Source organism: Lepeophtheirus salmonis, chromosome 4 (assembly GCF_016086655.4).
Source record: "Lepeophtheirus salmonis chromosome 4, UVic_Lsal_1.4, whole genome shotgun sequence".
Lineage (NCBI taxonomy): Eukaryota > Metazoa > Arthropoda > Copepoda > Siphonostomatoida > Caligidae > Lepeophtheirus > Lepeophtheirus salmonis.
In genome coordinates, this window is record NC_052134.2 from 35,090,470 (window position 1) to 35,113,363 (window position 22,894).

At 29.8% G+C, this 22,894-nt stretch overlaps 1 protein-coding gene across 5 annotated transcripts in view; it reads left to right on the forward strand.

Annotated features, from left to right (window-relative positions):
- The first annotated feature begins 6,871 nt into the window (after positions 1-6,871).
- The window catches only part of LOC121115814 (protein amalgam), an 89,681-nt gene continuing 73,658 nt past the window's right edge, over positions 6,872-22,894 (forward strand). For 2 of the 5 annotated variants that reach the window (XR_005863693.2, XR_011779796.1), the window contains exons 1-3: positions 7,023-7,196; positions 15,410-15,469; positions 16,818-16,930. Coding sequence is in view for 3 of the 5 variants with exons in the window: in XM_040709963.2 (XP_040565897.1) it covers positions 7,193-7,196; positions 15,410-15,469; positions 16,818-16,930 (177 nt within the window). In the remaining 2 variants the exon portion in view is untranslated. Of the gene's footprint in view, positions 7,197-15,409; positions 15,470-16,817; positions 16,931-22,894 lie in introns of all 5 variants that reach the window. The other 3 variants (XM_040709961.2, XM_040709962.2, XM_040709963.2) reach the window with 2 other exon arrangements.

Sequence of the window (22,894 nt, forward strand, 5' to 3'; positions counted from 1 at the left end):
AACGTTATACTGCCCTTCATCTTCAAGTAGATTTTGAATGTCAATATGAGTGTTCTGCACACCAAAGTATGCATCTGGATCTGCAGCATAATGAAAAAGTGACTTTGGTTCTGGCAGAAAGACAGGACACCCTGTCACTCTAGCAAAAGAAAACTCAATTTTCTTGATTCTGAGAATGTGATGTATGTACGTCCCATGGATTTCTTGGCCTCTTAACTCGTCGGATTTGAACCCTTAAGATTATGTTGTCTGATGCAATGTTGAATGGGATTCTAGCGAAGGTTCCCACATGACCACAAGATCATTGAGACCAGGGATGAGGAAGCATTCCGCATTATACCCAGTTGGACGGTCAAAAAGGCAGTGGAACGTTTCCGGATACTCTGTGAATGTGTGGTACCAGCTAACGGCAATTTTATTGACTAAATGTCAATTTTATGTTATAATCCTGATTTTTGTGTGAAAATTTTAATAAAATCGATTAAGAAATATGGTCACTTTTACATTTTGTTCTTTTCTCCGCTTATGAATGTTAAGATGAACCCCCTTTATATATATGCTGAACCTAAAAAAAAGTATTACAAAGGATTTTGATATATATATATTCATTTATATAAATGAAGGACCTTTGTTAAGAATTCGTGTGTGTCATTTCATACTCTGCCATTGATAAGATTATCAATTCAATGTTTATAATGATTAATGACTAATCTCTTAATATTAATTAGCAGTTGACAACAAGAAAAATGCAGAAGACTAACTACCATATGTTTTTTTCAAATTTTTCCTGTCCCTTTTAAATGTCAAAGTTCAGAGTCGATACAAAAGTTAGTCGTGAAACTAGTTGATGCAAATTATAAATAGTGAGATTTGAATATAATCATAGTAAAATGTACTAAAAATTATTCATAAAAATGGCTAGATTATAGATTTTTTTTGGATAAATTTAGGACTAGAAAAGTAGGATATTTAAAGAAAATCATCTTATTCTTTCAATTGTAATACTATTCCGAAAGTTTTTTTTTTCAACTATCACAAAATTTCCTCTAAATATGTTCAAAAGACACACTTTTCCTTTTTATTTTCAGTTGCTTAGACCATATCCTATCAACCTTGGATTTATCAATACCAAATGACATCCTACACTTCATAGAAATTATACTGAAAATATAAATTACAATTAACAGAGAGTCTTTCTTAACAACATTATCCTCTTTTAATTTGTTTCTTGTAGCCAACAAACATAATTTTGAAATAGGGTAATCATATTCCGAAGTCTTCTAGAAGATATTTGAAATCTTGAACGATGATTTCATCAATTACTCAACCTTCTTTAGCTATTCTTTCTTGAAAACACATTAAATATTGATTTTTGATATAAAATTTCTTTTCTAATTCCGGGAATTTTCTATATTGTATTTCCTATTGAAAAAAAGTATAGATTGTAAGATTTGTCTATCTGATTTGGTTTAAAACAACAAATAGTGACATTATATTTTATCATCTTTTCTTCATATAACTTTACTCCAGTAACCTGGTAATAAATCTTGCCAGGTATTCGATTCAAACACAATTGAGACACTAAATCTTTTCTTTATGGCTTGTATCACTCCCATAATCTATCAATGCTCGAATTGGTCTCCAAAATCCACCCCGATCTTAAATTTCAATAATAAAAACTAGTAATCTTACTTTATCTGCCTGTAGGGTATTAATATTAATGTTTTCCATCTCATTATTCTATTGATTGGTACACGAAGGAGAGTGTGATGGTTGTGTCCCTTACAAAGATTACATTTCATAAAATTGGGAAACATAGACCTTTTATGTTCAACTTTTAGGCAGAAAACTAACTCTTCTTTTCGCTATGATATACTAACGTTCTTTTTACAAATATTATAAAAGAACTTTAGAATATCATACTCTACGTTTTTTTACAGATACTATAACAAATTTCTTACATTTTGTTAGTCCGTAACAATTAATGCCAGACCCATGATCGTACTCCATCTTCACGGCTTCTTTATTGAACATAGACGATAGTGAGTTATTTGTTGTTCTCACATTGTTTTCTCCTCCTACATGGATACGCATTTTCCCATAGGAATAAGATGAGTTTCTCCACATTGTAACACTTCTTCATTGTTATAAATAATTTGGATAATCTCTGAGGTAAGGTATGACTTATAACATCTTCTATCAAAATACATTTATCAACATATTTTACTTGACCAATTCTTCTCATCCGATCTCGAAAATGTCAAATTCTTTATTTTCCCACTATTTCGATCTCAGATTCTTCTTATTCTATGAAACTAGCCTCTGATTTCTCTCAGTACTTTTTTTTCGGTTATTGTACATTCAAATTTATCAAATGCTCATTAATCATCGAGTTTACTCTTACTTCTTCGTAATAAGAACTAGGCAACGCCTGAATCAATATTGCTTGCATTGTTCGCTGCCTCTAAGGTTTCTAAAAACGAAGTTCTTCATAAATGATAATTCTTTGTATCTCCATCCTACTTTCCATGTTTATATCCAGCTATTTGAAGCATCGAACTTTGTGATTCATTTTTCGTTTCTACTAACTCCTTTACAATATGATAGAGGCATTCCTTGTTCCTCACAAATGCCTCTTCCAAAAGGGAATGATTTGAGTAAACACTTTTACACCAAGACTAAAATCATCACTATGGTTGGTCTAGTACTATCGTCAGTACCTTCATCAAGCAGTTGTCCATCTTGGGTTCTCAATCTTTCTTCGAGTAATTCTATATTATTTACATCAATAGGTGTTTCTTTATTCTTTTAGTGCAGATCCTATTTCCAAACGTGTATCTTCTCTTGGCATTTCTTTATCATAGTAGGCTCACTCACTTTATCTCTCATTTTTAATTTTGAGCTCTTTGTCTTCCTCAAATGTCAATTTTCAATTTTTAAGAAGAAATATCCAAAGAATGATGGATTTTGGACATAAACCCTAGCTGTAGTATTTTCAATTTCCGGAACATTTTATTACATAATTTTTGAAATATGTCAATAAATGTTTTTACTATTTTTTTGCAAACTTATTGCAAAACAGTTTTTTGCAATTTTATAAGTCTCAAATTTCGATTTGACACTTTATTGACAAAAATAAAAGTGAACTTCACATCCAGACAATTTTTTTTATGCAAATTGGGCATATTATTTATTCATATATAATAATGCTCGCCCGCACCGTTAAGAAGAAATAACATTTTATATTTACCATTGTCAATGTGATATCCCACTCCCTCCTTGCCCGAGCAAGGCCGTGTAACCCTTTGCTAGTGTGATATATATTTTAAAAGGATAAGAGGGAACATAGGCATCCACCAGCTAATAAAGTGAGGGACTTCAACTCAAGCAGCTTAGCTATCATGACGTCGTCTTATTAAATTGGCAACAAGCAGCTGTGAGAAGAAGAAAATAAACACAAATCTTACTCCATATATAGCAAGGAGATATAGTCTGGAATTACTCCAATGTTTATACTCAATTCCCACTCCAACTCCCACAAGGACTTCAACTTATAACTCCTGAGCAAACCCTCATTGTTACTCGTCATCACTCATGAGCACACACCCTAGTTATCAGGGGTTTCCATAGTGAAAGGGCTGGAGGGGCTGCACGGGCTGCACCCCACCCTCCAAATTAAGAAATTTTTGATTAGTACTAGAAAATATAATATTTGAAATTTAATTAAATTTTTAAATAAAAATTCCAAAAAATTTAATTGTCTGTGATTGAAATTTAATATTTGAATTTTTTTTCCAAAAAAAATAATATTTGGAATTTTTTCCCGAATACTTTTAATTTTAAAATCCAAGCCTCCCCCAAAATATAATCCTGAGGACGCCCTTGTTTATTACTATATACTTAGAGGTTCTCTCTTCAATAATAATGACAACGGCTTTGGAAAATAAAAAATCATCTTCAGATTCAGACCAACTATAAAAAGCCACTCCTGTTTTCTAGTACATGTTTAATCCACCTCTACTGATAGGCTCTTTCTTGATGAGTTAATAAAATAAATATGGGTGAATGCACATAAAGGAAGTTTTCCCTCACATTTCTGTTTTTTCCTCCCACTACTACAACTACCTATATTGTATTATTTTACACACTATTTTTAACTTTGGAAGGACTTCAAAATACCAAACTTGGTTTCAAATGTCACCTGTACTAAGGGTGCACTTTTTCTGGTTCTCTTGCCTGATCACTTAATACAGGTTTGACTATATTTCTTCATCAAAAAACTAATGGAAAATTAAATTACAAAATTCGGCTATATAAGATTGAACTTCAAAATAAGCTTTGGGCTTAAGATTTTGGAATAAGAGTATATTATACATCATTTTAAATCCCTTACTTTCTAATTTAATGTGCTGCCGAGTGTGCTATTTGGCTTCAAATGCCACAATTGAATAAATATTTTTATAGTTTCTATTTATTGGGTTATTTTCAATTTATATATATATCTTGAGGATCAGAGACCAAAGAATTGATAGAAAAATACTCCGAATAAAAATCAAAGTGCATTCATGGAAGGGAAAGGATTCTTTTGGTATTCAATTCAATTTTGAGCGAAAGGGAGTGGAGAATTAAAATTTTTTTAATGATTATTCTTTTAAGTTTACTCTTGATTACTTTCTGTACTTTGGTGTTCATTTTTTTACAGTGGCTACATGCCAGATTGTGGACCACATATAACAACAGTTTGGCCCACCGGCTGAAACCTGCATTTATTATTGTTATGTAAGCGGTAGAATACGAATAATACCATTAAGACATTTAACAGACATAGGTATGGCTTTCATAACCCTTTTTTTTTTTAAATATGCCAATATTAAATTGCATCTAAAATGTTCGGAAATTAAATATGGTCAAGTATAGTATTAAAATAATTTATGAGCTCCGTTCATGCAGCTTGGAAAAATAATGATAAAAACTTCAAAAACAGAGACAGATATGGACTTTAGACATAAAATAAAAGTTATTTATAATTCTGACTTATGTGTGTAGAGATATGTTTCATTCTGATCAGACCCGATTACTACTAGGCTCTTGAGGGCAAGTTTGTTTTTTATCAAATAAGTTGATTTTTTTCATAAAATAAGATCGATTCTCCGTGTCTCAAAGTTTTTATTAAGGTATGAGCTGTGGATTCGAAAATCCACCAAAAAAAAAAAGAAAAATCAAAATACAAAAAATGAATTACCGTACTAACGGAAAAAGGGAGAACTTATATCAAATATGAATTAAAAAAAGGAATTAGGTAAATGAAGGAAGAAGAAGATTAGAAAGCTAGTCTTAGGTTGTATCTTCATTATGGTTAAAGAAGAAATATGGCATATTAGGAATGGGAATGACGATAAATAAATCACAGGGTCAAAAATTTGAAAAAATTGCTTTATACTATCCAAAGCCAATATTTTGACATGTTCAATTATGTGTTGTATTTACAAGAGTGTCAAAAGACAAAAGGTTTTATTGCATTTACATCAAATGGACAGAAAAGAACAAAAAAGGTGTTATACAAGCAGATTTTACAATAGAAATTAACCTATTATATATTTATAGTAGAATGTTTTAGTTTATAATTTTAACACAAACAAACTATGGTAAATATAAATCAAATCTTTTTAATCATTTATTGGTTATCTTTAAGCTTGCGTGTTTGCCCTAGTAAGTTATTCATACTTTAGAGGCATACGAAGCTTAACCCCAACTAAAGTATGTCTCATATCCAATGTATATAATAAGTATTTATTACAAATTTATTTAATTTTTTAATAATTAGACACATTTTGTAGGATTTGGAGTCAAGGTGACTTAATAAATTATTAATCTTTCATAGGCTACAATTTTTAGTCACTTGATTTTAACTTTTATTTTCATGTATATTCCTTGTAGTTGTTTCACGTCGAAACATGGTTTGGAATTGGAAAGATACTCTAAAAATGGAATTTAAAAAAAAAAGGCGTTGAAGACAAAAACCTATGTCTGTTAAAGATTTTAATGCTCATTTTCGTGTTCTACAGCTTAAATAGCAATATTAAATATGGCCTTTAGCCAGTGGATATTTTAAGGTAATAATATGCAAGTTTTATTAGAATTGTAAATTCTAAGCATTTCACGTAAGGTTTTATAGTAGTTAATTGGAAGAGTATTTTATTTTTCCAAAGCTGCTATTATTATTCTTTGAGGAATATTTAACTATTAAGTAAATGTGCTCTTGACAGAATTGTTAGATTACATATATGTCAATGTTTTTTCCTTTTTTTACATACTTAAAGTTGTTAAAATTTACAACTCTACCCATAATTGGGTATAAGAGACAAAATCGGTCCATAGAGTAAGAATTAAAAAATCAGTCTAAAAATTGTAAGGGATTAAATTTTGACTCACAGGTTCCGTTTAAATATCGGTCCAAATCGATGTAGAAAATACATCATGAAAATGATCAGTGACAGGTTTTCTTAACTATCAACAGGTAGGGTTTTAAAAATTGAAAATCTATTAGGGTTACCTCTTAAAAAACAGGCCAACTCTAGTCATATAATTGGTTTCATGGTCTTTGCAAACATCACCAAGTATTTTTTTTTTAAAGCCGGCGTTAATTTATGTAAAATAAAAAAGGCTCTCCAAATAAAAAAGAAACAATATTAATTTCCCGCCAATCTGTCGCTTTCTAATTTAATTCCCCGGGATGTAGGAAAAGCGGGAGAGTTTGTTGGAGAGAAGAGGAAAGTGTGTGTGTGGAGAGGGGAGGGGGGGATTTTCTCCGCCAGGAGCGCTAACTTTCATTGACGGACACAAAGCCAAGAATTCAAGGAGTTGTATTCTCATTCGGTCCTTTGGTCTCCTCTGTCTTTTTTATTTCCTTTTCTTTCTCTCTCCTTTTCCCCACTGTTCTACAAAGGAGTTTGACCTGAGTTATTTCATTTTTATTCTTATTATCGCTATTAATAATAAAAAAATGATTTTTTCCCCGAGTTACTTTTAGTCTTTTAGTTACATCCCTCAAAAGTGTTGTATGTTATTGAGTTGCTCAGTGCCTCTTTGTTAATCTTACGTAGGGTTGCTTTTCTGTTATAATTCCGCCATCATAACTCTTGTATTAAGAAGGTCACATTTTCTGGACCAACTTGAGGGATATATTAATAAAATGGGTAAGAACTGATCAAATATATTTAGTAATAGTTACTTTGTATAATATCCGGAACTGACCTCTCAAATCTGACCTAGTGGCTTGAGCCAAAAAAACAAACAAAAAAACCACTAGAACTTTAATGACCCATAACTTTAATGGGTAATTCTCCCCCCCCCCTTTTTTCCCATGAAGGAGATATAATACTCTTTGAATTACCAAATCAGCTATTGGCATGCAGAAACGATAAAAAGGAACGTATAGAGACTGTGTAAAACATGATTTTCAGTCTTCTTTATACATACTCATAAAAAATCTATTGGGTTGTCGGGGGTGAAGAAGTTATTAAAATGTTCAAAATATTTTTTCAAAGAGAGATGTATTCATGTTGACCTTGTTTGATCCTTGAAATATGGAACATTTTATAGTAATTCATCTGGTAATATTCTCAACAAAATAGAAGATGTGATTTTGTAATACAATTTGTTTTTTTTTTGAATTTATATATTCATTCCTGAGTAAACACGAAAAAATCTTGTGCAAAAATCAAGAAATGTAGAAAATGTCTAACTATTTTTTTACTTTAAGTACATATGTATATACAAGGCCAACCCTGATTATATTTTTTGCAAATTTTAAGAGGTTAAGAATAATTCTTTTACAATTTTGTCTATAAGCAATGTTGTGTATAATTAGCTGGCGGTTGCTAAGAAAAACATTGTTATAGTTGCCACCATGAGCAAACCGTATGAAAACAGGATTGAAATAACAGCGCTCCTTCTTGTGGAATTGTGCTATAAGGCCATCGAGGAGCAGACTGGGGCCTCAAGGAAGACGATATATGATGCCTTTCGTGTGTTCTTCTAGATTGCTCATAGTTAAACTGTACAAAAATAACTCTTAACCTCTCAAAATTTGCATAATAAAAATGAGTAAATAATAACGGTATAAAATATTCAGCTCAATATTTCATTGACATATTTCCCTCAATTGTAGGCATTGTATTCAAATTTCTGGGATGAGTTGCAATATCCATGAATATTAGCTATAATTTAAAATCTTCATTTAATTTAATAAACTTATATTGCCCCCAATATGCCTGCTTAAGTATAATCTATTAATGTATGATTATTTAATTGCGACAATCAATTTTTGCTACTTTAAGAGGGCAATTAAGATTCAAAGGATGAATCAAAATAATTGAAATAAACGATCATTCGTCGACGAATACAAAATATGTAATACATCATATCATTTTGAGGAACACTGATTCTAGCTTGCTTTCGTGTTGACGAAAAATAAGAAATACATAATGACTCCATTAAAATATTAATCAAATTAAGAATATTATTTAAAAAAAAAAATCATTTTTCTTAATGTCAATGGGGGTTTTTGAAGATACAATCAAAATTATTTTATATAATTGATAATATAAAAATTACAAAATCCTTTTCCAAACGTGGGTTATGAAGTGACTAAAGATTTCAACCCCCAAGAATCACATTATAAATCATATATTGGATGAATATATAGATTAATAATATGTCATTATATAATCTATCTCATTACTCATTTGTTGCAGGGACGAGATCAAATCAATGCTCAGTCACGTCTAGGTTAAGAGACTCTCGGAATACACAAAATACCAATTCTTTACCAAATTTTATTTTATATTTAATAATTAAAAGTCATCATTTCGTTTTCTCGAAACAACAAGTTGTTCAGAACAAGGGGAAGCGTATTTCGAAGAGATTATTTTTTTATATAAATCCTAAATATTTTTTTTTTAGCAGAGACAATAAAGTTTTTTGAAAAAACTGTTTCACAGTTAAAATCTATGCAGAAAAGACTAAATTTGAACAAATTACCTCTTTTTGGTGAATACAAATTGATTTTTTATACATTTATTTTTCCCTGTGAAATGTATACCTGTATTAAAATATATAATACGAGTACACATCATAATCTTTGAGTAAATCAATTGAATTTCAATATTTTTTTGACAAAAAAAAATTATGTTAAAATTTTGTAGAGGGTAGTTTGCTTGCACTTCCAGGGGCGCCTACAGATTTTTGTTTGAGGGGGGCTAGCCAAGAAATTTGGGGGTTGAATCATGTCCTAACAGGCAAATATTTTTAATAAGGTAATGGCGCTGAAAGTACTTGTTGCAATACCAACTTATTACTGTACAGTGTACACGTCGTTACCTTTATTGTATCATGCAACCTTTAATTCGAAAAGAAACAAAGTAAAAAAAAGGCCAAAAATCTGTTTCTAGTTTGCCCATTCTTCCTAGCTATAGAACTGTTGTTCAATGATTATAATGAATCTTTCACAGTTGAATAATAGCTGAATATAATTTGCCCAATAAATATACAATATAACGTTCATAATACTGATTACAAGAAAAGAAGCTGAAACATCTACAGGTTACTACAAAATACCATAGGCGTTTTCAACTTGGTTTTTGGAATTTGTTTGAAAATAAATTGAAAAATTAGATTTTCCTGAAAAAAAAATTGCAGTATTAAATTATTTTTTTTAAATCCAGTTATTCACAAAAAATAATTTTTTTTGGAAAAAAATTTTTAAAGTTAAGTTTCAAATATAAAATTCTTTGAAAAAAATATTCTGAAACTATGTTTTTGGTGAGAAATTACAAAAATCAATAGCTATTCACAAAAAATTTAAAAAATTCATAGGTATTCACTGATAATTCAATTTTTTGAAAAAAATATTAATATTAAAAAAATAAAAAAAATTTCAAATATTAAAATTTTTGAAACAAAAATTCAAATAATACTTTTTCAGTAAGAACCAAAAGCCTGAGTATCGTTTTAAATTTGGGAATAGCCCGGTACTACTCTTGTACCAGCCTACTGGGCCACACTATCCAGTACTTTATTATCTAAAAACATTTTCCTTATAATATTATAATTATTAAAAATCACAAATTTATTTTAAATATTTAGTGTGTTTGGGTGATTTTTGTATGGTTATTTTTGAAAAGGGATTTGATTGGATTTATTTTTCAATTCACAGTAGAAAATACATTTTTTTTTCTTCTTATATACAACATTTGGAATAAATGAAGAAACAAGGAGTTTAATCTTTTTTGGCAAGATGAAAAGGGGTTTATTGGGTGGGTAAAAGAAATCAACAAAGCATGAAAATCATTTCAACTTATGTGTTAATGAAAAAAAAACCACAAAAAAAGTAGACCACAAAAAGCAAAAAACAAAACGAGGATAGCTGACTGCATTCACTCACCGTGTCGAATATGTGCATTGAAGCTCATATTATTGTTTTTATAGATGGATATAATAATAAAAACATAAAATAATAATATCCAAGATGTCATCCAAGTTGCATCTAAAAGAAACGGTAGTTTTTTTTATGTATCCTTGTACTATTATTTAATATTTATCTTCTAGTACATATTTGAAAAGGGAGTTCACGAGTAATAATTACATAATTTTTAATTCCCAATTTAATTTGTAAAATAAGATGGGGAGATCAGGGACAATTGTTAGAGTTTTTTTTCCTTTTATACTAACTAAGCGTTACAATCAGGGCTGGTGAGTATCAGAATCGGAGAAAGTGGGATGAATTTTGGATTATTTACAGAGTGACTTTAAAAAAATTGAAAAAGTGCATTTTAAATAAGTAAAATACAGGAAACCAAAAAAGGTGCAAAAGGTTGATAAAAAATAGAAATGAAAAGAATCATATCTTAATTTTTTTTTAAATGGTCACTTATATTTGAGTAGGGAAAAATGAAATGTCAGTTGCAAATTTTGAAAAAAAAAAAAAAAAAAAACTACTGCAATGCTTTTCGTGGCCGCCTAGAAGCCATCATTACTGCCTGGGGGCAACATCGATGATTAGGATAGCCAAGACATCAGATTAGGTATTTTATTGACATACCCTATTACAACTGGTTGCTGAAATATCTTGATAAATTTATAGATTGAAAGTGAAAGGATTTTTTCGCTGCACCCGGTAAAACTCAAGTTAAAACAAAAGGAATACAAAAGGATGTCAAAGAGTTGAATGTATTTAGAGTTCCTTCAATGGTTTGGGTGTGAGATGATGCATTATAATTAGAAGGAATTATAGTTTTACTTTCCTTCCCTAGTATAAATTTTAATCAGTTGTTTGAAGGGTTTAGACATAAGTTTTAGACTATTCTCTTCTTTAATACTACTATATATACTCTAATACCAAAGCCCATACTACTTCTTAAGAGAGATACAAAATAGTATATTTCGAATATTTTTTTAGTTACAATATACAATACAGGGTGTGTCAACATATATTCAAGTTTTTATAAATCAAAAAAGTTTTACTTTTGTTTCATATTGCTAGTAGTACCATATTCAAAGTTTTTCCTCCATAGTTTTGAAAATCATATTATATAGGTGACTTTTTTTTATCTTTTTAGATTACTTTTAATTTAAAGGTATTGAAGGGATAGTCATTTGTACAAAAAGATGAAAAATTTAATTAAAAAAAACATATTTAATTATGTAGTTGTGGATGATTAGTTAAATAGTTTCTCAAAAGATCTTAAAAATATTGGGGTTTCCAGAATAAATCCGGATGGATTAAATTAGCCCACTTAGACAACCCCGACTATTTTTAAATTATTGCATGGCACCAGATGATTGACATTAGTTTTAACTCTCTAATATAAGTATTTATGGAGTTATTTGCAATTCAAAGAATTTTTCATATTTCAAATTTTAAAAATAAATTTAAAAATCGTTTTTTGTATACTAGAAAATTGAAATAGTTAGCTGATTTTCATAAATCGCACGAATAAAAAAACAGGAGGGAAATTATAATATGATTTAATTTTATACCAAATTCTTTCAAACCATTATTTAGCAATATTTATTTTTGATAAAAACCCATGATAGCAAATAATTGTACTTCCAAGAAAACTTTTGAATCTTGTCTCTTGAATAAAACTGTGTCCACCCTACTACTACTTCCACAGTCTGATTTCTACAATTTATAAAATAGGAAGTTATGTAGCTCCACCCTGTATAAGTTAATTATTGGTGTTGTTGAAGATATTTCATGTAAAAGCTTGTTTAGGTCTTAAAACAGGGGCGTCCGTAGGGAGAGGAATTGAGCAAATTTTTTATTCATACTCGAAAATTTAATTTTCTGTTAACTATGGATTTTTGAAATTTTTCTCCGAAAAATTTAACATTTAAATTTTTTTTACAAAAAAATTTATATGAGAAATTTAATTTTAGAAATTTTTTCCCAAAAGTTTTATTTTTTGAGAATAGCTCTGGATTTTTGAATTTTTTTTCCAAGAAATTTAATTTTTGAAATTTTTTTCCTAGAAATTGTAATATAATCCTGCGGACGCCCCTGTAAAATGGGTCGACCAAAAATAAAAACTAGTAATATTACACTGCGTTTCCTCTCTAACATAAAAATACCCTATGTATTTTGTTGTCAGCTCTCAATTCACACACCTCACTTGATACGTCATGGCTATTTCATAATTTAAAAGAAGTTTTGACTATCATATAAAAATACAACTGTATATTTGCACTTTAAAAAAATATTACTTTACAATATTATAATGCAGATTCGAATAAAATACGATGTAGGATATTAATATTTTGAAATATATATATGTAATTCATTTTAAAAATTGTGAAGAAATAGTACTAAAAAAATAAATAGAAGTTGGCATGATTGAATTATTTGGCTAACTCCCTGAAGATGTAAAGCGTTTTTTTGTTTCTTTTTGGAGAAAAGGCTACGTTATAGAATAAGGGTAATGACGTCATTATATTCTTACAATACTTATTTTTTGTGTGTTAACTTATTTCCTGTAATCAACAACATATTTCGATTACATACTCATCGAGCTGGTATGAACTACAGAAGTTAAATTGGAGAAAGGGAGTATTACAGAGTGGTATTGAGTTCAAGAGAATAAAGGAGTACTGGCCGGCCTTAAAAATCGTCCACGGGAAGCTTCGCCACTCAAAAAGTCAGGGGGAGCATGGAACGAGCTAATCAGGACATTGAAAATATGTTGTGCATTTGGATGCAAGATCAAGAAAGGAACTGTTGGAGAGGGGTTAAGATTTGTTTAGCTTAGGAAGAATAGAGCCTTTTATTCTTGGATTAAGAGGTATCCATACGAAGAAGCTCTATTCGGCTGCTAAGCAAGAGTTGGCCTTTCGACGTCATTTCTAGCAGATGACATTTTTCAAGATGTAGAGAGTGAGAAAGAACTCAAATAACAGGAGAGAAAAAAGAAATACAAGATATCCCAGTGCAAGAGCTACAGTCCCCAATAGAATTACTAGATGATAATCCAACCTATGACGGAAAAAACCATGTCCAGACAATATCCTCGAACCAATGCTTGTGAAGAAGTCAAAGTTGGTGGGGTTAACATTTTATGTAATGATGGCTTCAATATTGAGAAGGCCATCAATAATAAAATGGTATCAAAAAAGAACCTCGAGATGCAGGCACCAAAAATGGAAAGAGAGTCTGACAAAATAAATCCTCATGCGCCTTTGAATCGCGTAATCTCCTAGCTGTTGTTATAAACGTTACGGAAGATGGATGATTTTAAAAGCTTGGAACTAGAGAAGAAATCTTAAAACAACTATATGCCCGATCCCAATTCACTGAATGCAAAAAGAATGTCCCTCACCGTGAAATCACTCTTCGATCAGCAGCTATTTTTCAGTCTACAGGAGGCAAGCAAGGATTTGCCAAATGTATGTTCATTACAAAATTTCAAAATACTAGGTGCCTTTGCGTAAAAAAGAAATTTAAGTGCAATTAAAAATGTAATTCTGGTCTTTCCTGATGCGATATGTATACTGTATAAGTCAGTTGGTTCTAATGTAACAAGATATTTTTTACCGAAAGATGTACATATGTGTGTGTAATATCAGTGTGTCAAAATAGTTTTTTGCGAATAATATGATAACCAGTGCCATTCTAGCTTTTCCATTTTCAGTCTCGGTTTTGCTCTCATTTTTTTCTGAAAATAATATCTATTTTTACAGTTTATTATTTCAAGTGCCTAATTCATAATAAAGTTTTCTAAAACCAATCTTGTCAACATTTAATACTTTGCCTAAACGGTTACTAAAAGTATAAAAACTTCATTTATTATATAGTTTGTCTAACACCATTAGGGATTATATAAATTACCTAGATATTGTATATAATGCCTAATTATACATATTGCCGATAACATATACAAATTAAAATTTTATTAAAATCGGTTTACAAATGAGTTAAATATTCACAAAGTAAGGGATTTTTATAGTTTAAAGAAAGAAAAATTCGAAAACTTGGAAGGAAAACCAATGATGGTACAAAAAAAAAAAAAAAAAATGATTAAATGTAGCAAAAATTGTTGTTCTTTAATATGGATAAACATATGTTCTTGCTAGATACAGAGTGGTATTTCTGTTGTTGTTTTCCTTTCATTGCTACCAGCTGTTAATCTAATAAAATGTAATCACAAATAAGCTGTGATGACTCTCAAACATTCTTCAAGTTCTCCGGGTTACCACGTAAGGTTTGGGTTTCTTTTTTTTACATGCCGAAAATGCTCATAATTTACAGTCCTACCTACGTTTGATAAGTTTCTATTTTGAATTTGGCTAATTAAATTTAAATTGTAAATCATTCATGGGCTTGAATCCAGGGCGTGCACAGGATTATTATATATATATTTTTTTTGAGAAGGGGCTTGGTTTTTGGAATTTAAAAAAAATAATACTTAAAATAAAATAAAATTTGTGAAAAAAATTCAAAACTCCTCAACTATTCATTAAAAATTCAAAATCCACTTCTGTTCATAAGGTATTATATTTTTGAAAAAAATATAATACCTTATATTATCTAGAAAAAAGCAGAAATTCTTTATTATTTTTTTGGGTGGGGGGGGATCTAAAACCCCTCTATCCCACCCCTGCGGAGGCCCCTGGAATAATTAAACAAATATACTGATTATTATGTCGAAGGTGTTTAGAATCTTCATAGTTAAGATACTCGAACCCATCAATATTATAGATGACGGAAGTACCCATTTTGTTGGTCCCTTCCAGTTAACTCAACTTTTAAGCACTTAGATATAAGTAGGCAAAATAACACATATTGTTTGAAAAATCTCTATGTAAGGGTACAAACTTGTTTGTTCTAATTTTTAAATGTTTTTTTTTCTTTCAGACATCATCATTTTATTCATTGGAGGACTTATCTCCCTATGGTCCTATGGTCTTCAATTAAGTAAGTTATGAACAGCATATATAATTTTATAATGTACATAATTTAGTGATGATAATTAAATGTTTTTTCTTATCACTACACGTTATTGTTTATTTAACTTTTGGGTATGTTTATATCAGTTTCTTTTATGTAATTTTTTTTATATTTCTCCTACAGAAAATTAATTAAATTCTTTTTTTGTTAAGAAAAAGTGAAAAATGTTTTTTTTTTTTAATAACAACTTTGGAAGAATGCCTTGGAAAAAAAAAGAAGAGAAATGTTAAAAGATATTATTACCCTACTACGCGAATCTTAAAAAAAATAATTAAAATGATATACAAAACTGGTTATATTTTTTGAACAATAGATTTTATGCAGAAATATATAAATAACTAATAAGTAAAATAATTTAAACTGCATATAGTCTTAATTGACTGAACCCAAAACTTTTCCATATCTGGATCAAAAATGGAATAGTTCCATTATTTTGGTAAAGGTTGTCACATACAACATATTAAGTACTGGTGATATATCAGTCCTTATTTAAGGCCCAGGGACCTTGGTCTAGTCCAAGGGGCTTCAGCAGGATTATACATTGGGGAGGGATTGGTTTTTGGAGCTTTTTAAAAAAATATCCTCATAACGAAATTATTTTAGAAAAAAATGAAATTTCAAATATTACATTTTTTTGGAAAAAATTCAAAAATCCACAGCTATTCAAAAAAATTAAATTTTTGGATTTTTTTTTAAAACCCACAACTATTCACAAAAAATTTCAATAAACCATATGTATTATAATAAATTTTCAAATATCCACAGCCGTTCCCAAAAAATTAATAAAAAGTTCAGTTTTTTCTAAACAAATCTGGATTTCTGAATTTTTTTTCTAAAAAATTTAACTTTTCAGAATAATTATGGATTTTTAAAATTTTTATCAAGAAATTTTATCTTTCGTAAATAGCTATGGATTTTGAAATTTTTCTCCGGATTTTTTTGAAATTTTTAGTCTAAAAAAGTTAACTTTTCAATTTTTTTTTTAGAAAAATGTAACTAAAAAAAAAAAAAATTGAAACTTCGAATTTTTTCAAAAACATTCCAAAAACCAAGCTACCCCCCCCCCTTCAGAAAAAAAAAATATACATATGATCATGCAGATGCCCCTGTTTATGGTATATCTATGCATTATGAATATAATCGAAGAAAACGATATTTTTTATTCGTTTTTGGAAATAATGTATAATAAGCTCAAAATATTCAAATTAGTGTTGTCCTACGTCCTCCTCTATACATATTTAACTATTCCACCCCTCACCCTGAATTTTCAATGTTTTCGTATTCCAAAACCTAAATTATTGTTTTTCCTTAATAGGCAATGGAGTTGAAATGTTTCCAATATTCACAGAGCCACTCGGAGATCAAATAGCACGCGTGGGACAAAATGTTACTTTTACATGTAAAGTCAAGCATATCAAGGCTTATAAGGTACGGATATTATTGCACGATACACGTTTTATCTAGTTTAAGGGCAATTTAGGTTGTCTCCAAAGAATGGATCAGAATAATTTCTTGATAGAAATTGATGATAATTTGTCGTAGAATACAAATGTAAGCAAGTCTCAAATTGACAAAAAAAATTTGTCTAGCTTGTTTTATGTTGACGGGCCACGTGTATAAATTCATTTCCTCCCTCAAATTTTGCTAAATTCATGGTTGCTTCTCTAAAAACTTATTTTATTCAAAAATCTGGATCATTTACTCATGAAGGCCTAAAGACCTCAACTTTTAAGTCAAGCACATACAAATTTAGTCTATACTCTATTGCTGTGAAACAAGACTTTAAAAGTAAAATAAATGTTTATACAAGTGCCTAGAGAATAAGATAATAATAAACGAAACAGACTTTACAAAAAAAGGTGGATAGGCTTTAGCTGGAACACCTAATCTACAATTTATCTCAAAACTTTTCGTATTTAATGAATTATAGATGTTAAATTATTCACAATTAAATGAAAAAAATTGGGTATCGTAAATTTAAAAATTTCGTCGAACCGAATAACTCTCAAATAAATATATTGGATCACTTTAAAAATATGGACAACTTTGACCGAACTTCATCTAAGTCTAATCTCATTTATTAAGTCTTTTTCTTGTCTTTTAATCCGAGGAAAATGGTGCAAAAATGAGATGGCATGCCTCAATGTCATTTCTCACACTGATCCATCTGCTACTATAGTATGTAAATGTCTGTAAACTAGGTATAATGCCTATGAAATATTAATATACTTTAAGGCCAAACTTAGTGTTATTAATAAGTATGATATCGTTGTGATGTTGTTTCTCTCTCAGGATCCCATTTTTCGTAGATTTCCCTGGATTTTTCACTTAAGAGAAATTCCAGGGAAATATTTAATTATAAATAATTCATCAAATTAAACGTTAAATACATATTGAGGAATCACATTTTGAATATAATATGTATACTTGAAGCAATATAAGATGTTGCAATGGAATATTTCATATTTAAATAAAAAGAGTTACATGGACTCAAGTGATGCACTCGTAGACGATTGTGTATTTCTATCAGTTGGCTTCGATACTATTAAGGATGGTATTTTTGTATATAAAAATTACAGTTTTATTCTCATGACATTCTATAAATATTTCCCATCCCTATTGATGAATAATGGGCATAGATGAAAATAATACTATAATGGAAGAGGCTTGTTGCTTTCTTGTAGTTGCTACCAGAATATATGATTTTTATTTTTCAAAACCATTATCAATATTATTTTATAGAAGAGAGAACATATAAGTTTGAAGTAATTACTAGTGCATTAAGACAAAGATTAGCACAGATGATTTGCTGTGGCTTTATAAATGTATGTCCTTTTTTTCTCCATACACGTAGGACATAATATATATCTGGGTACGGGGATGTCCGTAAGATTATATTTTTTGTGGGGCGGGGGCTTGGTTTTTAGATTTTTTTTTTAAAACCCATATTTATTCACAAAAAATTTCAAAAATTAATATTTTGGAATGTTTTTTTTTTTCAAATATAAATTTTTTGGGAAAAAAATCAAAATTTCATAGCTACTCACATAAAAACAGATTTTTTGGAAAAAATTATATTTCAAATATTATTATTATTATTTTGAAACATTTTAAAAAACAATTTATTCACAAAAAAAAATCCAAAAACGGCAGCTGTTCACAAAAAATTTTTTTCAAAAAAAAAATTCCGAAATACATAGCTACATGCTAAAAAAATTTCAAAAACCCATAGTTATTCACAAAAAAAAAAAAAAAAAAAAAATTCCAAAATAATTTCAAAAATCCACAGCTGTTCACAAAAAATTTCAAAAATTAAATTTTTTGGATAAAAAAATTCAAAATTCATGGCTGTTCACAGAAAATTTCATTTTTTTGGAAAAAAAAATCAATAATGTTTTTTTTTCCCCACTGCAATGTGATAACACTCTTACGTATTATTATACCATAACAATAATTTTTCGACATCCTATATTGCTGGCATATATGTACATGGTTCAATTTTCAATTGTAATTTTTTTTTTGTAAAAATTTGGTAGATTTTATACACACTTAGTCATTTATATCATAAGTGCTACTTTTTCGAACATTTATTTTATAACAAATTACTTAATAAAATGTAGAAAAAATTATACATACGTTAGTGATATTTTCTTTTAACAGCCCATCCAAACTCCAAAATCGACATGGAGGAACTATATATCAATATATAATTTAATTCCAAATGGACTTAAATCTAAAATAACATTAAAATCCCGCTTTTGCGAAAGCCGGCATCCTTTTTCTATGCATTAACATTTATCTCATATATTCATCTCTTCTGTTGTGTTTAGAGGCATATGTAGGACTATGTATATAAATACATTTTTCTTTTAGGCTTGGTTTTTGGAATAAAAAAAAAGTCCAACAATCCAAAATTTTGAAATGGGTTTTCAAAAATCCAAGCTATTTATCAAAAATTAAATTCATAGGAAAAAAATCCACAGCTGTTCAAGATAAATTTAATTTTATAGAAAAATTTTTCCAAAAATCCCTAGCCTTTCACCAAAAATTGAATTTTTGGAAAAAAAATTCAAAAATCCATAGCTGTTTACAAAAAAATTAATTTAATGATAAAAAAAAATGAAGAATTGAATTTATTGGAAATATGGAAACTTGGGGAGGCGGGAGTATAGCCCCTCCAGCCGACACCCTGCGGATGCCACTGGCATTCGACTACTTCAGTACATGCTTCAGTCGTTACTTTTATTGACCCTCGACGGTTTGAGTGTGATCTGGCCACTGTGGTACCGCCGATGGGTTCATTATACATTGAATAATATTTTGGTTAGATAGAGACACAAATTAGCAGCCTCCATCTTAATTGTATTTGACCAGTCAATCATGGAATCATAATTTAGTGCTTGGCATTTTAATTCCGAAATCACCACTTTTCTTAAGTTCTTTTAAGAAGGCACATCATTATTCATAGCAAGTACAGAATCTACTTCTGATATATACCAAGAAGAAGCTAATCAGAGTATGCCAAAAATGCAATTTTTGGACAAATTTCTTCACTTTCGCTTTCTTGTCACAGTTCAAGTGTTTTGTGTGCCTATATAAAGTACTGGAATACGTTCTTTGGGCCGTGAGCAGTGATGAAAATTCGGTGAATTTTTTAGCTGGTGCCGGTTTTTTTGTTTGAATTAGTAATCTGAAGAATGAATTTTCTTTCAGAGAGCAGTTATCATCATTATTTAATTACTGTGTAGTGAACAACCTTTCCTTAATAGAGATTCTATTATATTAAAAAAACTGATTGGACTTTTGTATGCGCACATAAAAGACAGAGCGTAACCCTGAGGATTTGTTGTGGTACTATAAGTGTAAGTCTTGCTTGGACTTTTTTCCTTCCTCTCTTGTCACAGCTGATTGTTGCTGCTCGAATGAAACGTCATGAGCATGATTCTTTCTCTCCTCCAAAACCTTCTTCAAATTGTCAGGGTTACCATGTTGATTTTCGGTTTCTTTTTTTTTAAGCCCCTTCTACACTGGATTTTCATCATTAGTCATGTGGAGGCTTGTACACATTTACTCTTTTTCATAATGCATAAAATGAACCTCATGAGCGTAGCTTGCTAAAAGTAAAAGAGGTAATCCCAGGGGTCCTGATATGTACATGGGTCAATATACTGGTGAAAATGATGTTCTCAATTTTTATAGCATTGTACCCAATTTATTCAATCTGTTTTTTACAGCCTCAAAATAGCCTCCAGGCAGTTTTTAAGGCAGCCTTGAATAGTGTCTAGAGGCATTACTTTTATTCAAGGCAACCTCCGATTTATTTTCAAAAGCCTCTCTTCTTTTAGAAATAGCAAAACATATATATTTTTTTACGAGTAACTTTATACTATTATACTAGCAAAGCCGACCCATGGCATAGACAATATAGGCATAAGCTGTTGGCTCGTTCATTCAGGAGGTGCCATAATTGGCGCGAAGAAAAAAAAGGTGAGCTGGAATATAATTTATTTTCTAACATTTGCCTAAAGTTTTCTTTTTGTCATAGTTAAAATTTATATTTTATCTATTGATGTTACATTTTTTGATTATTAATTATATTATTAAAGGTTTTTTTGTTTCACAGAATATTATAAATGTCTAAGGAAAATAATATATTCAGCTTTATGTGAGAGTATAATATTCAATATATATATTAATGACAAATATCTTGCATAAGGCGACAAACTGATCACAATAACACACAAATGAAATTTAAGTACAAGAAGCAAGAGATGGTACAAGAGTCAAACGTCATCCAATCCCTTTTTTGATTCAATTGGCTTTGGCTGAGGCCCATAAATGAGAAATGGATCATGGATTGACGAACAAGCCTCCAACAAGGGAAGTGCATAGTCCGACAGGAAAAAAACCATTTGACGTGTTTTATAGTAATACACATTACATATTTTGCTTAAAAAATAAATTTGAACCAAAAAAAAAAATAACGACATATAAACCTCATTTATTTATATTTTAACGCGAAATATCCTTGAGGCAAAAAGGGTTTAAGGATAAATGTTTTACGGCAAAATGTCCTAAAAAAAATGGATTAAGGAAAAAGTATCGGGCGCCGGATTAGATACCAGGGAGAAAAATGCTGTAAAAATAATATTGAATGTTTAAAATTTATTTGACTCCTTCCACACATTCAGTGAAAAAGAATAGATACATATATTTAAAGGAATTAAATTTCATCCTGATATAGCTACTGACTCAATTATGCCCCCAGTTCATCTCCTTGGCAGTACTTGATACTAATAAATGTTTAATTGGTGTCCCTCAGAATGATACTACACGTTACACAGTGGAGAGTTGAGTAAACGTATCATGTATTAATTCAACAAGTGTTTCTTGTTTATAGGAATTATTTGCCTGAAAAAAATCTAACTAACTCGAAGGTAAAGCTCTAAAATCGACTGGAATTATGTGTTCAAAGACTGTCAACTACAAATTATAGTTTATTACTATTGATTGAAATGTGAAATTGTAAAAATAAATCCTCCACGTCTTGATTGCCCCATTTATCAAGCTGTGTATGCTACCAGGTCTTCAATACATATGTAACTCTCTAAGTTGATTAAATCAATATTCGTACATAATAATTACAGGGTGCCATTACACCCTCCTACAAATTGGTGGTGATAAAGATTTAACCCAAGTAGCGAAGCGTGGCCCTATACAATTGGTCAGCGTTTGAATACTTTTTTTTACAAGATGTCGCTATTCATACTACCTAACTGTTATTTTTCTGATGTAGTCTGGAATAAAACGAAGAAGTTGATTGATGAAGCACGCCACACACTTAAAAAGTTCTTTTGGGAAAGAAGAAATTATTTCATTCCTTTCCTTTTCTTTTTTAAATATCCCACCAAAGAGAAAAGGAGTTTTCAATAATACATGTATGATTTATTAATTAAAATTATAATAATTAATAGTACAATAATAAATGTATAATTTAAGATACAATGGTCAATTATTGTCAGAGGTGGGAACTTGGACTCGAGACTTGACTTCGACTCCATAGTTTATTTATAAAATATATATTTTTACATTAAATGATATATGAAAAAATAACGCAGAATAAACATCTTCATTTTTAAACTCGAATAAACAAAATTAGAGTGTTAACAAAACTCTATATTATAAAAATCTTCGCTAGCTTAGTCCATCTTCTGGATCTCGAATGGGCATCTTCGTAAAAGTAAAATTTATTAGATAATATCATAACTTCTAATTATATCTCCAAATAATGACTAAACAGTACGATTAGCTGAGTAAGAAAGTTTCTGTGTAACAAGACATTTTTCAGCCATTGATCACGTGGGTCCTCCTTTTGCTACTTCGTTTAAAGGA